Source organism: Sebastes fasciatus, chromosome 6, assembly GCF_043250625.1.
Source record: "Sebastes fasciatus isolate fSebFas1 chromosome 6, fSebFas1.pri, whole genome shotgun sequence".
Lineage (NCBI taxonomy): Eukaryota > Metazoa > Chordata > Actinopteri > Perciformes > Sebastidae > Sebastes > Sebastes fasciatus.
Window position 1 is genome coordinate 14609886 of NC_133800.1, and position 20049 is coordinate 14629934.

The 20049-nt window shown below is 40.9% G+C and overlaps 1 protein-coding gene across 5 annotated transcripts in view; it reads left to right on the forward strand.

The window, feature by feature from the left end:
- Window positions 1–15574, forward strand: part of pdlim5a (PDZ and LIM domain 5a) — a 74405-nt gene extending 58831 nt beyond the window's left edge. For 4 of the 5 annotated variants that reach the window (XM_074637820.1, XM_074637821.1, XM_074637817.1 and 1 more), the window contains 7 exons: window positions 597–674; window positions 4460–4542; window positions 7631–7832; window positions 10008–10188; window positions 12517–12637; window positions 12837–12952; window positions 13822–15574. In XM_074637820.1, the coding sequence (XP_074493921.1) occupies window positions 597–674; window positions 4460–4542; window positions 7631–7832; window positions 10008–10188; window positions 12517–12637; window positions 12837–12952; window positions 13822–13911 (871 nt within the window). In that variant the 3' untranslated portion in view covers window positions 13912–15574. The remainder of the gene's footprint in view (window positions 1–596; window positions 675–4459; window positions 4543–7630; window positions 7833–10007; window positions 10189–12516; window positions 12638–12836; window positions 12953–13821) is intronic. The other variant, XM_074637822.1, reaches the window with a different exon arrangement.
- Window positions 15575–20049: the final 4475 nt, after the last annotated feature.

The following is a 20049-nucleotide window of genomic DNA, read 5'->3' on the forward strand; positions in this document are numbered from 1 at the left end:
TGAAGTTAATCTCACCTGTTCATTGTAAGATTAATTATAAGAATGAATTAGATTTTGAGACACTCATTTCATTCATGAATATTACTGAATCGGAGCAAATGAAAGTACATAACTACAAGCAGGGGTGGAGGTGCTGTTGGTCTATGCAATATTAAAATGTAAATGGGCTCTAAAGAAAACGGTAATACATTTGTAACTAGTTGGCACAGTCTGCCTACTGTCTATACTCCCTATGTGGCTATAGATGTAAGAAGTTAGTGTGCTGTGTACTGGCTCCTGCTGTCAGACACCTGGTATACAAAATGATAAGCAGATAATGAGAAGGAAGAGAGATGTTGTGCAGCGTGACGGTCTCTTTCAGAGAGTACTTAGATCAGGGCTGATTAGCTGGAATCAATGCTAACACAACAGTCCGCTGGGTGCATTTATCACAATCCTTGTCACTGCACTGTAGCTTGTGTGCTCCGTGTTTAACAGTGTGTTAGTATATGCCACTTTTGACAGCTACAGTATATAACCAACGATCTCTGTCACTGTGGGCATGTATTACTTTCTTCATGCCTTATTTCTGTGATGTGTTTCTTCTCACACCAAAGGGTGTCTTGGCATCAGTCTGCCACAGAGGAGGGAGACCCTCTCTTCTCTTCTCCCGTCAATGCCGTCTATGTCTTTAGGTAAATTTAAAGTCTCCTCTCCTCTCCTTGTGAGTTGTACATTTGACCACACTCAAGTGATTTCAGAGGTAGTCCTGGGTGGTAATAAACCAAGCGAACTCCCTGCTCTGTAGGGACCGTTTGATGTTATGGATAAGTGTTCAAATGAAGTGTGTGCACATGGAGAATCTCTGCAGAAGCAGGGAGGGCAGCTGAAAACACAGAGCATCCACTGAGGTGAAGCCAGCACACACACAAGTGCCACATTCTCCCTCTATCTTTCTCTCTCTGCCTGTCACTTCACTTCTCATAGTTTCTATCACTCTCTCTCATTTCCACTCTTTCACTCTTTCTCACTCCCACAAAACATGCAGGCACAACAACTCAACGTAGCTATGGCTGCAGTTGCCATAACACTTGTCTCCCACTAGTCCCCTAACAGCCGAGCACAAGGGGAAGACAGCAGTGATCCAACTGTTGGCATCGGCTGCAACTATGCATTATGGGTGTAATACGTCTGGGGAGAGATTGCTGGCCCACCCAAGCTCCTCAACTGGCACTGATGAACACACACACACACACACTTGATGTTACTCATAGAGAGGTTATTCATTTTGCATCATATTAAAGGGCAGTGGAGAGTTTGAGGCTTTGGGGCCTCATTTGATTGAAAGGCAGAGACATGTTGCTCCATTCCACCATGATAGCTGGACGAGCTCTCTGCAAAACAGGAAGTTAACCAGAAAATGACTTTCAAAGCCTGTCTTGGTGTTCTTTAAACCAAACCTGCAAAAAAATTATTCAAAAAATTGTATTCAGTCACAATAACTTCATTCCAACAAGAAAACCTTATTTGAAAAATATATGTAGATATTAGGGATGCATCGATCCAACTTTTTCTGTCCCGATACCGATAGCAATACCTGGGCTTTGGGTATCGACCAATACCGAGTAGCGATCTGATACCAGTGTTTAATTAATAAGCTGTATGCCTCACTGTGTGGAAGTGACTGGGATCATTCTGTTATGTGTAAGGCAACATCAGGCTTGACTTAAACATTGCTTTCCTAACTTTGTAAAACAAAATGTAACAAATAAATACATAGATATGCATTTATTGAATTGTTATTTATTATTAAAATAATAAATCATACACCAGCAACTCGGTAAAAAGAACCATCAAATATAACAGGAAGTACAATAATAGTGTAAATCTTTTAAAAGCAGCAACAATTTTGTCAAAACTTTAACAGTGTTTAAAATTCTAGTCTATAATGTATATAGTATATAAACATAGAATTGAATTGAATAGATCGGCCCCATTGTCACCAATACCCGATCCAGTTATTTGATATCCGGTGCATTGCTAGATGTTTTATTTAAATTTTTAATTTATGTGATTAATAATGGATTTTCATGTGAAACAATGTTTGTGATTTCAGATGTTTATTAGTCAATTATAATTAATGGACATTCAGTCAATACAACCCTGAATAAGAGAACACAAATTCCCCTGTTGGAGAAGTGTCTCTAGAAAATAAAAATCTCCCAGACACCTTTTTTCCTAGAAATAGGTCTGTCCTCCACCAAAGAAATTCTTAGTTGACTAACTAATCGATTAGTTGATTTAATCGACACGTGTAAAACTGAGTTTCTCCACAAAGGATCACACAAAAGCACCCCTTTAGATCTTGTGTTTACCAGATGTGCTCATAAGTTTCTTGGAAAGAAGTAATTCAGCATGAAAAAAATTTATTAAAAATCATCTAAAGAAATCTTAGTTGACTAAGAGGGGGCAGCCTAGAGAGAAAAACTTTAACAAGTAGAGAAAGTTTGCATCATGAGAGAGTATTTTGCTCAGAGACACATTTAGTCCTGAAAGAGAACATTCTGGCCCGACAGACGAAGTGTGACCTCAAAAAGAATATATTTTGCGGAAAAAAATGTGTGCCTTAGTACTCAAAACAATGCCACGGATATTACATGTTCACATTTCTTTAGAGACAAAATGTGTTCACTGAAATCTTAGCAGCGATCATCGACTCCGTTTCAATTATTTTGTGTAGAGAGCTCATTCTGCGAGGTCATTTTCCCTCACTTGAATTAGTGTTCTGGCATCGTTTGATGTCATCACCATTACATTTTTACTACAGAGTTTCTTTAAATTACTCAGCCTTTGACCCAAATGTGAAATTTAGTTTGATTTCTTGGGGCCCATGAAACGATAATGGACTGCCAGTGTTGCCGTGGGGATTCATTAAGTTTGTCTCTTCACGACCTTAATGAAGCGTCCAAACCCGTACTTTGTGCATTCAGAGGAGACATTTGAAATATAAAGGGAGCTGGCAACAATGTTTACCTGTATATACGTTAATAAGCCACTGAATAACGTGAACTCTGTCTCCCCTCCATCATTAGTGCTGCCAGTCTGACATCTGTCCACAGCACATCTGGAATGGGCACTTTTGCTCATTACACCACACTATATTTCACTCCACCGTAGTCCATTACTCTCTGGTATGTCATTGAATTGATATACTGGCATCAGTTTTGAATGGGTGTGCTGTATCATTAGTGCGGTACAAACCTACTCGTCTCTTATCCATCATCGGGCCCGTGGCCTGGACTCTGTTCTGCTGTGAAAGCGGCCCACGGGCAACATTTTTGTGCGTACTGTAGTCACAAGTAGGAAGTGCACTGTGAAGTCGAGTACTGTACTGTTTTGGCTGTAGCTGCATGCGGTGTTATGGTTGGTACCATATTTGTCTCCGCTCTGTCAGCAGGTAGGTGGTCTGGAGTCTGTCTTACTGCGTTTTGACAGGAACTTGAATAATGAGACTGTGCTAGCGTTTTTTTTTTCTATTGGCTATGAGAACAGTGGGCTCGCAAAGATCTTTTGCTGGGAACGACATCTTTGTAAATAACAAAGAAACTAAGACACAGACAGACTATACAGTATCTACCCATCTCTCTGAATGGGCGGGATGCTAATAGTAACCATGTATTTTGATGTATTTTACAATTTAAAGCTGCAGTGGGTAGAAATGGAGCAAATATGATTAAAAAAAAGTTATTTTTATAAAACGGTCACTATATCCTGACAGTAGTGCATCAGACAGGTAATCTGAAAAAAATCATGTGCCTCTGTGTCCTCCAGTGCTCCTAGGATTTTACACACTGGAGGAAAACAACCAGTCAGAGCTGATCTGGAGTCTGCCATCCAGCTGCTGTCTATGAGAGCCGGCTGTCAATCACTCGCAAACTCCGATCAAACGGTCAAACTAGGCCGCGCTGATCAAATATGAATCAATATTCTGTTACTGTAATGCCTATTTCTCGCCTCAAATGTTTTCAGAATCATCTTGTAGTGTACTGTTTAGCTGTAAAATGAGAAAGTTTGTGACCCGGCAGCCATGTTGAGATCTGTCGAGGAAATACCAAGCACCGCCCACCAGACGGAGCACAGCCAATAGAAACGCTCAATAGGAACGCTCTGTCTGAAATGACCTGTGATTGGCCAAAGTCTCCCGTCACAGGCTAGATATTTAAAGCCTGAAAACAGAGCCATGAGGAGGTGCAGAAGTCTAGTTATCTCTCAGAACTCTTGAATTACAATATGCTGAAAGGCTATTATAGAACTTTTGCCCAATGATGCCAAAAAATGGTTGCCTACTGAAGCTTTAAGCAGTGCAAATTGAGTTTCATGTGCAGGGCAATGGTTTCTGGTGTGTTTTAATTTAGTGAATTTAATAATGAAACCTATTAACTTGATTTACATATCATTTCCATTTTGTCTCTCCACACAGTGAGGAAGGAGAGGAGCCAGAACTCAACAGCCACGAGTCTGCAGTTGTCAAGACCATGGTCAAAGGACCTGTTGCCATCCAAGGTAAACACTGTGCGTTGTGTGTGTTCTCTCCTGTCCACTTGTGATAGATAGCAGCACATCTTGAATGGTTTTTCATTTACTTTTTCACACATTCACAATGAGCGCTGGTTATTGCCAGCTGTAATTTCTCCACTCTGTACTGTATAAAATATGGATCGGGGACCAAGCCGCAATTGGCATGTGTCCTATTAACTGACTGAAATAACATATCCGCCTTTGTGAACACGTTAAAGAATACAGAATATATATAGTACATTAAACATGGGTTTCAGTGACTAAAATAAATTTTTTGTTCATCTAGCCAATTGCTGCATGAAACCTGTGGAATAGCACATTACTGTCGCCAAATCCAACAAAAGTATATCTGTATGCCTGTGTGTGAGTTCCCTTTTACTGTAGGCCTGTTGTGGTATTTTCTCACTAAATGAACTAGCAGAGTATAATCAGACGAAGGTGCCTGGACTGTTTTCTTAGCATAAGTCACGGTGAATTAATGCATACCTAAAATGTAGAGTCCCCCAAAATAGATTCCTAAAAATAAACTCTCATTTAGGAATTGAACTAAATCATCTTTAACTACACATTTTGATTGATTAATATATTCCCCCCTACAGTTAAGAAAATGTTTTTTTGCTCATACAAAAAAATGTTTGGTTCCAAATCCTGGCATAGTGTAAAACTGATTTACTGCTGTTGGATTGAATGTTGTTGCAGCCAGTTAGCGAGGGGGAAAGAGGCTTATTTTCCGTGGTTGAAGCGTGACATATGTTGTGAAATAGGTCATTGCAGACTTTCTTTTTCGTTTCTTGTCTTTTTCCTCTGTGGAAGCCCATTAAGCAGGCGAGAAGGCCCCGCTCTGCCTGTGGCGCCTTGCTCAGTCACACGTGCAGCAGCTCTACTCCGTTAGAAAGATAATATTTACTGAAGGGACCTGTCGGGAGTTCTGAATAAAGTTTTAAAGGCAAGCCACAGAGCTGCAGTATAACGCCCCGACTCTATCTGCACTCGGCCCATAGACTCTGAGATTGAATGTCTGGGCATCATGTACATACCAAAAAAATATATATATCTGCCTTTTTATCTATCTGTTTATTTGTGAATATTTATCCATGAAATAATTAGCTTAAAACTTGTATTCCATCCAGTCAGTGAGCACAAGTCCTCTTTTCTCCCCCAGTTCTCTCCCTGATGTACCTGCCACTCAACAGAAATCATAAACGTAGCCACTTACCCGGGACGCAGGCTCATGAAAATATACTACTAGCCGTTTAGTGCCCTAGGAGCAGTAAGCCACTGACCAATTTTGAATCCTGTGCGGCAGTTAAGAAACCCAGGCCGTCAGATGCTGCCTTGTTGCAAATGCCCATTGTAAAATACTGTATATTGGCATAGAGCTTGAAGGAGCTTGACCTTCATCATACAACCTTATGCAGTGCATGCTGGTGTGATTAATGGCAGCTTCACTAATAGGTTGAAACGTCAAACTGTGTAAAACTGTTTGACCTAAAGCTGTCTTTTCTTGACATTTAACAAATTATTGCCACGTTTTGCTGGAAATGTTGGTGTGGTTTAGCCTCCATGTAGGACTGTCAAACAAAAGCTTCAACTTAAAGCGCCTATAATCAATATTTTTATCATAATAATGTATCAAATGACAATGTGAAAACAATGTGACACTGTGAAAGCGTTCACTTATATGAACCTACAGAGAATTATCACCTGAATCTTGAGCTGCAACCGGTTTTACGGAGCTTTACAGCAAGTTTCAGCTCATTGTTAAGCTGTCCGGCCCACTTTCACTTTCACTGCTCTCTTATGGGGCTTTCAAACCTAACCTGTTTGGTTTGGTTAAAACAAACTCAGGTACATTTGCCCTGTTATTACTGTTTGTTTGGGCTGGTGTGAACACTGTCAATCGAACGCTGGTACGGACCAAACAACCAAACCGAGACCACCTGAAAAGGTGGTCCGAGTTCCAGCAGACTTTGGTGAGGTTTGTTTGAGGTGTGAAAGCAAATGAACCAACAACAGGATTTTATGATAGCAGATATGTGATTTTAGCATGATTCAAAAGCTAAATTACTAATAAATCCATCTGTCGATCGTGAAATCTATTTAGGAAGCGATCCGTATTTAAGGCCATGTATATAGGCACGTCAGTGCGTTTATTTTCCCTGATGAATAGGTCAAAACTGTTAAAACTGCTGTGCTTGTATCCATGTATGTTCAGTTCATTAACTCCATGAAAAAGTGTGTGACAGCAATCCCGCAGTACGCCGATCACGCGCGTGTCTGTGAACTCCCTGACATTCGGATTATGCGTCCGCATAAAGTTGCTCCGTAAATGCTGGTTGTGTAAATAAGCACCTGTTTGCTAGATCAACTTAAAAGGTGATGATATTATGTTCATGATTTGTTCCTGCTGCCCCCAAGTGGCCAAAAAATCAGTTATTGCAGGATTAACCTCTATTTATTTATGATAGGTGCTTAAATGAATACCTCACTAGCCCCAACATTAAATGTAAACCCAGCCCCGTTCCTAGCCCAAACAGACACACTTAAACATGGCATTAAATGGTAAAGCCAAGCTCCAAAAGTAGACCTTTCCTCCCCGTGCACACACATACAAAAACAAATCTCCATCCACAGTGTGGGGATCAAAGGCCAAGCTACATGTTTAGCCAGGTGTGGGTCTGGGTTTTAGCTGAGGGAATGTCTTGGTGGTCTATGTGTGTGTGTGTGTGTGTGTGTGTGTGTGTGTGTGTGTGCGCATGCACAGTAGCCATAGGAATGTGTCGTAGGTGGAGTGAAAGATTCTGGGAAGATTGATGTGGTGAATTCATGGTTGTGACAACAGTAGTCAGCCAGCTGCATGCGCCGCCACGACACCTGCTGGGTGTATAGACAGAGAGAGCAGAGGTCAAATAACTTACACACCTGGGAAGAAAACACAGATGCACACATGCACACACACCCTTTGTGATGCTATAAGTGTTCACTTTATTTGTTTTTCCTCCTTCTTTTCACCATCTCTGTCTCTCTGTTTCTTAACCAGTATAACCTTTCATCTCTCCTCCGTCTCCTTCAGGTCACCGTCCACAGACTCATTTGATCACCCCGTCCTTCGGTATGAAGGGTAATGGAAGTGCCAGTGTCCCGAGGGGTCCTGTCCCAGCCCGACCTTTACCTCAGCCCCACCCTTCAGATGTGGACACCCTGGTCCAGATGGCAGAACACATCCCTGCTGGGACTCGGACACCCATGTGTGCCCACTGCAACATGGTCATCAGGTGAGGGACAAATACTGCGTTTTAAGAATGACTTAGACATCTCTGTATGGACTGTCAATAGGGATTTTTTTATTTAGTTTTACCTTTTTAACCAGACAACCCAATTAACCTATACAGTGACAAGCATCACTCTTGGTAGCAATCTGCAGTATGGAGATGAATCATGAATCCTGTCATCAGGACAGAATGAGGCTGTCATGACCTTTTATAGTTAAAACTGTGAAGGAAAACAGTGGACATGCATACGTAATCTAAAAAGAGGCAATCTATTAAACTTGGTTGCACAGACATCTATTCGTACTCAAGCAAATTAAGATCGGAAAGGAAAAAATGTCCACTTCTCAATTACTCAGACAGGCACTTAAAATAATGAATTGGAAACCATCTCGGGTAAATAATCTGTGTATGAAACTGTAGAACTACAAAGATGTGACTGTAGTGTAGATAAGGGGACAGGGAATTAAGTTGCACCTGCAGTAGATCAAACTCTAGTGATGTTGCACACGTACAGTACGTAGACACACTGAAGGCAAACACACACACTATAAGCTGATATCAACTCTTGGTTATCCTGTTCAGTTTTTCAGTCTAAAATCAGGGTTTGTGTTTTTGTTTTTCCTCTTGTGTAAATCCCCCCAGAGCTGCATAGAAGTGCACAACACTTCCTGTCTCCCACTCTTCTTCTTCTCCTGACTGCCCTAACCCAGGCGTTATCTCCCAACTTGTGTCACCTTACATTACATATCACTAAGGAGGATATAAGGTAGCTCACATGCTAATGGATGCCAAGCTTGGGCCTTTATCTGAGAAAGCTCAGATAAGCACAGCTATTGTGTGGAGTAAATTAGTCTCTGTTGTTTTCCCACTTTAGCTAATCATCAGCGTGGACAGTGCCAAGGTGCTGTCTGAGTAGAAGCAGAGGATAATGGTCAAAGTGGACCTTTCGTGACGTCGACACATGGAATTTCTAAAATGTGCTCCTCGTTTCTGAAGCAACAATTAGTGACCTCAATGGAGTACTGAAACGAATAATCGATTAGATGATTGAACAATTTTGAGAATCTGTTAATTGTTTATGTCCTTAAAGCACAAAGGCCAAACACTGACTGCTTCCAACTTTGTTAATATTGCAATTTTAGAATTTTATATCATTGTAGATATGAAACATTTGGACTTTTGGACTATTTGTATTGGATGTTTGTTTGTTTGTTTGTTTGTTTATTTATTTATTTATTTATTTAACCAGAGTTGGCTAAAAGGTAATTTACATCTGTAGTCCCTGAGCAAGAAACAGAGGATGACATCTCTGAAAATTAACTATTTTAATTGCTAGTATAAAAACAGAATTACAAGACGGTACATATTCCTTATACAACAGCAACAACAGAACAACAACATTAAGGCAGCACAACAATAACCACAAGATTTCACAACATTAAGACACATCAAGTTCAATGTTCATCAGACAAAACCATCAATTTGATGATGTGACCATAGGTCTCAGAGTAGTGGCATTTCTCACTATTTACAAACATAGTATACAATAGAATAAGTAATTAATTAATAATTAATAATTTCCATATATTGCTAGTTTCTTGTTTTTAGGTTTTAGGCTTTGTTGTGTGAAACCACCACAAACAATTATCACCCACATGATCTTATATTATTAGACTTGATTGTTAGAAATTCTAAACATTATTATCAATTTACAGTATATTCTGAAAATATGATATCACAATGAACTAGATGAATTCAGACGTAAAACATAATATCCAATGTAATGACTTTCCTAGAGGAGGAAGAACGGAGAGGCAGGGAATATGCTGAGTTACCAAGAGACAGCTTGTAGAAGTTGGACAGAATGAAGTTACTCATATCGTCATTCATTCATTTATTAATTTGTGATTTGCCCTCTAGTGGCTGTTTCTAGACATGACAATGAAAACAAAGCACATTGACTACATGACCTATCAGCAATACTGCTGAGCAATGTGGTACTTTGCATCTATACTTTGCATTCATGAAGAGGTGTCATCATAATGCAAGTAATTAGAATAATTAGCCTGTGTGTCATAGGTTCATTTTTGCCAATACAGAGTTATTTAGTAACTTCAAGTAAAATCAAAGGTTGATTTCCACTCATCCTATTGTCTCTGCTTGTCCTTTTTTTCCCAGAGGGCCATATTTGGTGGCAATGGGGAAATCCTGGCATAAGGAGGAGTTTAACTGTGCCCACTGCCGTACGTCTCTGTCAGATATAGGCTTTGTGGAAGAACAAGGATCTGTCTACTGTGAACACTGCTATGAAGATTTCTTCGCTCCGACATGCAGCCGCTGCCAGGACAAGATACTGGGGGTGAGTCGGTGTGATGTGAAATAGAGCAGGAGTGTGTGTGTGTGTGTGTGTGTGTGTGTGTGTGTGTGCGCGCGCGTGCATGAAGAAGTGAAGGCTTGGTGGCATTGCACTTATCAGAGTATTGTCTGGCTGCTCTTGTCTGTTTTGTGATGGTTATTCAACAGAATGTACTGTACTCAACAGTTCAGATTCTGCGGTGCAAAAGACAATGAAGATGACAACTTCATGACGTTTATTTGTCAAGGCATTACAGTGCAAGGAAAGATAATATGGATAAAATATGTTATTGAGGCCTTTAGCCATTTGTCTGAAGACTTTAAGTCGGTGCATTGTGTGTGGATGTTGTTTTCAAGCTCCGCCACCTGTTGTTTGTTTGGAGACCAGAAGCGATAATCCTCCTCCGTGGCTTTCAGTGCAAACCTGTCAAACACATCAACGCCTGACTTTATTTGTTTTTATTGTTTTTATGTTCTTCTATTTTCACCCGTTTTGTGCTTCTGAAAGATTAAACAGTTTGTGCAGACTGGTTTACAGCAACTAGATAAAAAATGTGTCAGTATAATTCTTAGTCTTCACTGCTCTGTACTTTTCCACTATGGACCAGCTGCAGGTTGAGAGGTTGGAAGTTTGATGCAAAAGAATATATGATTACATGAAGCAGCAGCTCCCAAATATTGGATATTTTACTTATTAACGGTACAGAAAAGAGGCCTTTGACGATTGTAATAAAACATTCCTCCAGTTCTGAAAAGTGAAGCCAATGCGGAAGTGCCTTAAACTTGCATTATTTCTAATAGCCAGCAGGGGGCGACTCCTCTGGTTGCAAAAAGAAGTCTGATTGTATAGAAGTCTATGAGAAAATGAGCCTACTTCTCACTTGATTTATTACCTCAGTAAACATCGTAAACATGAGTTTATGGTCTCAATCGCTAGTTTCAAGTCTTTTTCAATACAGCATGATGTTCATTTAGTAAATGATGGTCCCATTTAATGTCAAATAGACCATAAAGCAGGGTATGCTTTAGGAAGTGGCTACCTAGTGATTGACAGGTCGCTACCACGGCGATGTCCGGTCTTGGAGTTTTCTGTATTTTTGTCTTACAACTTCAACCCTTTCACAGTGTGTTTCCAGTTCATGAAAGTTAATATTAACATTTTGGTCGCCTAAACATGTCTTATTCAGCGTTCAGTTGTACTTAGCTCCACTGTCTTGTGTCACTTCTGGTTGCAAAAGGTCAAAATGGTGAAGGCCAAAATGCCGAACTGGAGGCTTCCAAACTGTAGTCCACAAACCAATGGGTGACGTCACAGGGACTACATCCACTTCTTATATACAGTCTATGGTTAAACAACATTTAAATGTATCATTTAACTGCCTTCACCCAATGTCAGCTGGGATCGGCTCCAGCCCCCTGCGGCCCTGAATAGGATAAGCGGTTACAGATAATGGATTTAACTGATGTATGTGCTTAAAATGCTTCATTTTTATGAAATCCCTTCTCTTCATACATTCTTCTTCTTACTTTGTTAGTCAAGAGCTATTGTTATCAATTTGAGCCCAAATAATAAAGGGGCATTAAATGTACAAGTGTTGACATCATCAAAGGGTCACTTTTTGGGTCACTCCAACCCCAGACATGCCGGATAAATGCATAGAATGCCAATGTAGGAAAGCTATAGGGATTTTCTATAGTGACCACCAGTGAAACTCAGGAATGCGGTATATGTTTGGGTGTTAAGAGAATTAGGCTTAGAGGCCTCAAGGCTGCAGGTGTACCATGAACCCAGAGTGTCAGGAAGCTGAGATCGGTGCTCTCATAACAGCTCTGACATTCATCCCTCACGTGTTCTAACCTCTTTAGCCTCTATCCCTTTCAACCCTCCATTTCTCACACATCTTCAACCAGCTTACGGCTTCTTATTAACCTGTTTTCTCACTCCTTCTCCTCTAATCCTTCATTTCACTCTGGCCCACCAACTTTCCATTGATTCCCTGTCCTGTCTCGTTCTCACAGTTTAAGGGTGGGAAACAAAGCAGTTTGTCTGTTTTTAAGCTGTGTCATGTGGCCCCGCAAGGAAAGAATAAAATATAATTATTTAAATGTGACATGAGAAAAGGACAGAGTGTAGGAAAGGCTGTGCATTCCTGACACATTTATCCATTCTGATCAAATAAGGATTGATAATAGAATAGAAAGGTAACATGGTAGCATCCCACCAAAATTCTCTGTGTCCTGGATCTAATTTTCCAGTTACTGTGAAAACCAGTGCTCCTAATGAACTGTATGATACCTCCAACTAAACACATTATTTCCTTTATGCACCCAGGAGGTGATAAATGCCCTCAAACAGACGTGGCATGTCTACTGCTTTCTGTGCGCTTCCTGTCAGCAGCCAATCAGAAACAACACCTTCCACCTGGAGGATGGAGAACCATACTGTGAACAAGGTGAGTGATGAGGACACATCGACCATGCTGATAGGGCTGATGAAGGATGTATCACAGTAGAACACAAAAGTCAGTGGATGGAAAGACACAAGTAGCTCTCTGTTGTGAAAAGACTTTTATTTTGGTGCCAACAAAAACAAAGAAAGTGATGATGTTTTGTTCTGTGTGTGTAATGCCATGTTTCTTTGTCTGTAAAAAGACTTCTACAGTAGGTTTGGGACCAGCTGCCACGGCTGTGAGTTCCCCATCGAGGCTGGAGACAAGTTCCTGGAGGCCCTCGGTTACACCTGGCACGACACCTGCTTCGTCTGCACTGTAAGTGAAGGCTTCACGGTATATTCACACTACAGTTCATTGAGAGAGCTTCATGCCTTTGAGCTGTGAGGGCAAGGCAGTGCATCCAGATGGAATAGACACAAATGTGGAAACTCCAGTCAGAAAGGGCCAGAGCAGGGGGTCATTTTATACAGTGAGGTCAAGTTTTAAAAAAATGGTCTCACTACAATGAAATGGCTACTATGAGGACTAACATCATCACACATGAATACAGTTGGGCTCATTGGATCCACAAGAGTTTCAGCTTTACAGTGATACTCAAATGCAGTATATTTTGAGTATCAAATGCAGTATAATGCAGAAATATTCAAATACACCATTTTAGTATACAACACAAATTTATACTGCATTCAAAAAACTGCATGTTTTTGCCCCAAACTGCATGTGATTATCATAAAGTGGGCATGTCTGTAAAGGGGAGACTCGTGGGTACCCATAGAACTCATCTTCAGTCACATATCTTGAGGTCAGAGGTCAAGGGACCCCTTTGAAAATCGCCATGATAGATTTTCCTCGCCGAAATTTAGCCCAACTTCGTAGCGTTATTTAGTGTTCTGCTTTAGCATCAAGCTAGCATGACATGGTTGGTACCAATGGATTCTTTAGGTTTTCTAGTTTCATATGATTCCAGTATCTTCACTCTAGCTTGAAAACCCTGCCTGCAACAACTTCTTGGACTTGGTGGATCTTTATTGTCATCAATAAAGGTTCAGATTCAGAATCTCTCACAGTGATGTGATAAATGCATTATTTCTAAGGAGATATATCCATGAGGAGTTGAAACATTTTCTACACAACTTTACGTCTGTAACCTTTCTACCTGTGTGTATGTGTCTCTTTTTCTTCAGGTGTGCTGCACCACCCTGGAAGGCCAGAAATTCTTCTCCAAGAAAGACAAACCTCTTTGCAAGAAACACGCTCACACACTGAAGATATGAATCTCTGACTTTCTTCACAGCCGTACATTCTCCCTCGGTTGATGCGATGGGAAGACCTCTTAACAGTTCTTGCAACAATAAAACTCAAGCACTACTCGTATAAGTATAGTGGTCAGAATAAGGAAACACTGCCATGTATGCAAAAGTGAATTTATTCTTGTCCAGGGATCCAGACTCATTGTAAAACATAATCTACAGTACTGTTTAATAACTGTTTCTACCAATTTTCACCCAAAATACAGATTTTCATGGATGCTCATGCACCCACAATTAGAACAGTTTTACTGCCAAATGGTGCAGCGTATGTGTACTACCACTAGCAATCACCAAAGTCGGATATTTAATAATAAGTAGGATTTTGTGATCATAGTCTTTATTACTTAATCCAGAGTTTAATCTTGATTTTCTCAGAAGCACGACAGTGGTGAAATCCTCACATTTACCATCGTAAGTCTGTAAGTGTACAAAGAGGCTCCGGTAACCTGTTAAATCACACAACGCTTGAAATTAGACAGTACCAGAAATATACGTGTATATTCATACTTATACTATAGGAGTTCAGAGAGAGGAGGATATTGGCAATTATTTTCTAAGCAGGTGTTTATTTTTGTTAGCGGTAATGTTTGTGAAGCTGTAATCAAATTAAACAATCTGATCCACAGCTATTAACTTCAAGAGAATATCCAATTTCCTGTGTCAAACTTTATTTTATCAGAATCTGCGTTAGAAATGTCCAGACTGTACTTGTACTAGTTGTTTTAATACAGGTGAACTGAATGTCTGGAATGATGATGAAACCCCTTCTTGCTTTTGATCAGTGCTTAGAATTATTTGAACTTTTTCTTATTTTTCAAATTAATTTGATGTATTTTATTATTTGTTTGTCATGTGAAACTTGGCTAAAATGTTACCGGTTTCAAAACAAGTCGAACAAACTTAGTCATATACAACAGTGAGGCACTTGAGTAAATGGTCTTGATTTTATGGAGGACAGAATTGTCCCTAAATATACATTCAAAATAGATAAATGTATGACAAAGTATGATTTTTCCTTACTATGATAGACTGACATATCTTGACAATTGCATAGTGTTGGCACAAATGTGTTTTCTATACTGAGTGCCATATAGTTTAATGAATCATATTCATATTTTTACTTATTTGACCTCATCTTATTATATATATTTATTTTCTATTTTATAATAATTGCATTAATTTCTGGTTGATTCGGTCCTCCATATGCTTCATAAAAGTGAATAGCTCTTTCTGTCCTGGCCTGCAGGAAAATAAGGTCAAACTCTAATAATCTTTGTGTAGTAAACTGTATATTTCATTTTGTTTATAGAGGTGAGAAATGTCTTATCTGACAATATGTATTTAACTGTTTGGGTAACTGGGTTTTTGCTTTTGCAGGGAATGGATGAGGGGTAGTTTCTTCTCTGTTTTTAGTGTCTCACATGACTGTCCACTAACCGTCCCAACATGTTGACTTGGAGATATTTACTTTTCATTATGGCAGAGGGGTATATATGGTCTATTTTTAAAACACTGAGAACAGAACAAATGGTAGCACTCATATTCATTTCATGTAATTATCATTGAAGAAAGCTGGGTTTTTACTGTATATGTACAGTAACAGTGTACCGCGGTAATCAAACATGGTTAATTTCCACCTACAGAACTGCAGTTGGAACTATTAAAATGGAACTGAGTTGTTGAATAAATGATGCGCTCTCAAACCCCCAAGAGAAATATCCTGTGTTTCTTCATGTTTGCTTTTTTTCTAAGCCCATGTAATACTATCTTACCACACTAAACTTCCTGTATTATTGCTTGAGAAACCACACATGGCAGTACAGAGGAGACATAAGCAGTGTGAAATGCAGATTTCAACGCATGTCTCCGCTGGGCTGAGAAAGGTCAAAAGAGGCAGATATAAAAAAGAAACAGAGCGGTGAACTGGATACTGTGACAGAAGAGAATCTGTGGATGTGTTTATTATTTAAATATTTGTATTACGCTTCCACAAGACAAATTAACAAACCAAATGTTCACACAGACCAACATCACCCCCTACACATTGATGGGGATTTGTCCAATTGTGAAACTAGAGCAGAAGAGGTTGCCAGATCTCTTGAAACTTTAGCTTCAGCTGTTTGAGTTTGAGCTGTATAATGACAAAGACAATAGTATCCCACTCTGATAATGCAATTATTATTATAAATAAATAAAAGAAAAACATGCAAGTGAAAATGAGAATCAGTGCAGAAGTTATAATATGGGATTCAAATAGAATAAAGCAAAATATCGTGTTGTGGTAGACTGGTGCACAGTACATATCGTATATAACACAGATTAATAAATGTCATGATATATGGATGGAAAAAAAATTTGTCATTTTATTCCATTCATCCCGAATTATTTTCCTAATTTGACTCTGGATGTCGAACTGAAATTTGTTCTAAAAACAAAACTACTTGTATTAAAATCACAAGATATATTGATTACCCTTAAAGGTGCAGTGTGTAGGATTTGACAGCATCTAGCGGTGCGGTTGCAGATTGCAACCAACTGAAACTTCTCCCATGCGTCAAGCATGTAGGAGAACTACAGTGGCCGACGCTAAAGACGTGAATGGTCCTCTAGAGCAAGTGTTTGGTTTTGTCCGTTCTGGGCGGAGCAACATGGCGGACTCTGTGAAGAGGACCTGCTCCATATGTAAATAAGAGGGACTCATTCTAAGGTAACGAAAACACAACGATTCTTAGTTTCAGGTGATTGAGTGACTGATGAAAACATACTTATTAATCTATTCCATTTCTGCCAATAAATCCCCCTAATTGTTACACACTGGTCCTTTTATTGACAACAATACAATAACCAGTGTATCATGCAGTTCAACCTTGTTTATAGAGATAGATGCAGCGTATAAAGGAAGCAAAATCCCTCAACAATATTTCTGTTCCTCTCTATTTTCTTTCCCTCCATCTGTTCTATTTGGCTTTATGTCTCTCCCCTTTTATTCTCTGCAGGCGTATCCTCTTTTCCACTCTTTGACGTGCAGGGCCCGAGGGGTCAAGTCATTATTTTGACTATTATATACTATTGTAATTCATATTTTTCTGATCATTGTGTTTTCAGATGTTCTAATGCACTTCTTTGCCGCTGTTTGAAAGCTGCTGGTTTACTAACTTGTAGTGAACCTACAAACCAACATGTGTGGGATTCTGGAGCTGGGCGTTAAAAGAGCTTTTTGTACCACTTCTTCTTTTTGGTGATCTGGCTCTCGAGATCTTCCAGCTGGGACCTCATGTAGCGCTCTGTCTTCTCCCACTCCTGCTCGTTTCCCTGCAGGGTCGGCTAGAGGTGTTCTGTGGCCTGAAGGAGAGATAACCTTTCCTCCTGCCTCTTGATTCAATTACTCTCCAACTGGGGCTCTCATTTTCTCCGTCTCCTCCAGCAGGGAGGTTGTCTCCTGCTGTCATACCTGATCTTCGACCTCTTTTTTTTAGAGCAGCCATGAGGTTGTTGTTGTCTTTGTCCTGCTTCTCCAGCTGGGCAACAAAGGTGTTCTAGGATTTTTCCAGCTGTGCCGTGAGGGAAGACTTGACCTCCTGTCACTGGAGATGTCCAATCTTCAGCTCTCAGCCTCCTTCAGAGCAGCCATGAGCTTATACTATTCTTGTCCTTCTGTTCGTCTCGTCCAGATGAGCCAGACAGGAGGCTCTGGATTTCTCCATCTCCACCTGGATGGTGGTTTTCTCCTGCTGAAAGGGGAGGCACTCGGTCTCCAGCAGATCTTCTGCCTTTTTCCATTCAGATCTTCCTGCATCATCCTGCTGATCTCAGCTGGGATCAGATTCTCTGTATTCCTGGGTGAAGAGTGGACATGTTTAGCCTGAGCCTCATCCATCTGGGCTTTTGGGCTACATTTCTCCCTCTGCATCAGATCTTTCTCGTGGCTCCAAATGATGTCCACCTTCTGTTCTTGGAGCTGATCGAGGAAATTGTCCAGAGAGTCCTCTTGGATTTCCAGGTGGACTCTCCTCTCAGATCTACTTTGGGGGGGGGGCTCGCCTCGCTGTCCTTTAGTTCCCACCTGACTTGTTCTTCCAGTGAACTGAGGAAGAAATGAATCCTATTTTTCCTATTAATTGAATAAATTAATTTGGCTTTTGGACCTTTTGTTTGTGTGTCTGTGTGGAGCCCCTTTTGTTACAAGCTTGAGCCGAGTTTGTAACATAACACACTATTTTACAATGTTCTGCTGATAAAGGCTTCAAAATATGAAGCTCTAGGCCTATCTGTCGAAGTTTGAATGAAGTCTGTATACGGTTTTAGCTTGATTTGATTTCAATAGCTAATGTTGGACAAAAGTGGACACCTGAACAAAGCTATGTCAATGGCTAGCCCGGTTCAGTATGCAGCATTATCTTATTAACTTTCACTCAACCAAAAATGGCAAAAGTGGTGTTTCTCAGTTGTGAGCATTTGCTGCTGTTTTACTTCTTGACACCTTGATGGGCTTTTTAGCAAAAATATCACATGAGGTTATGTAGGGACTGTTTGTAACTTCTTAAACGTATAAATCAATCTGGGTCGGTGTCCCATGCGTGTGGCTACGCTGTTCAGACTCAGACTCCAACACAAACTACACGGAAGCACCAAAACCTCAAAGTTATATCTAGTGAAGCCCATCTTGCAAAACAGTGTTAGCCGCGGTTGGAGGACGCGGTGGAGACCGTAGCTCCAGGTCTACAGGGCCGGAGTCTCTGCTGTACTTTGCTCTTCTGCTCCTCTGCCTGTCTGCTTGCTTTCACTCACAGCTCGCTCCACCTCACGTGCATGCGTGCACACTACACACTGCAGAAGACTTCGTAACTCTGAGAATATCTAGTGAATGCACAGTGGACGTTTGTACAGAAATAAATGCTGCAGCTCCTCCAGACCAACAGAGGTTTTCCGTGTCTTGTGAAGTGACGAGGCTCCGCAACGAGTTACGTTATTGTCTCTGACCGGGTGCCGGTGTCTCCCCTGTTTCCTCAACAAAAAAAAAGCCAACACTAGGATCAGCAGTGATTCATGGAGAGACCTCCGTCTGGTCAGCTAACATTACTGCCAAGAAGGTGAAATATAGAGTGATATTGTGGTTTTAACTGATGTGTGTCACCTCACTGTTTTGACAGATGCACGCTCGCATCCAGGTAGCGCGTGCACGGGCGAGGGCGAGCAACAGGACGCTGACTTCCTTTGACTTAACGGCCACAGGTGTTGCTTTTAACATGCATTTCTGATTCATAAAAACAGTCCCTTTAAAGGGACTATTTGTAAGATTCAGAAATATTGCTTAACAGCGACACCTGTGGCCTTGAAATCAACGAAAGTCAGCGTCGAGCTCGCGCTTCCTCGCTCTACATAGACATGAACGAGCATCGCTCAAAACAGTGAGGTGACAGACGTCAGCTAAAACCACAATATCACTCTATATTTCTAGTTAGCAGACCAGACGAAGGTCTCTTCATGAATCAGTGCTGATCCTAGTGTTGGCTTTTCCTGCTCAGCGCAGGCTTCAGCAGCGGGGCTCCTCAACGAGTTACGTTATCGCCTCCCGACCGCAGCCGGCAGCCAAAGACACCGGCACCCGGTCGGTAACGAGACGATAACGTAACTCGTTGAGGAGCCCCGTCACTTCACAAGACACGGAAAACCTCTGTTGGTCTGGAGGAGCTGCAGCATTTATTTCTGCACAAACGTCCACTCTACATTCACCAAATATTCTGGACGCGCGCGCTGTCTGAGTGAAGGAGAGCAGGCAGCGGAGAAGAGGCTCCGGCCACACGCGAGCGCGCATATGCGAACGCGCATGTGTGCCGACCCGCTACATTTGTACGCTTAAAAAGTTACAAACAGTCCCTTTAAGTTAGGCTTTTTTTAGTTGTTTATTAATTATTAGTAGAAGAGAGTGCTTGGAAGCCATTCAGAGCATGACTTCTTCACTCAATCACTTTTCTCGCACCTCAGTGTGGCATTAATCACCTCTCATACATACAGCTGAGTGAGGAGCAGAGAGGTTTCCGTGTGTGAGACCAATGTGTGACCTCCGGTGTGTGCGTGTGTGTGTGAGTAAGGAGAGAGGAG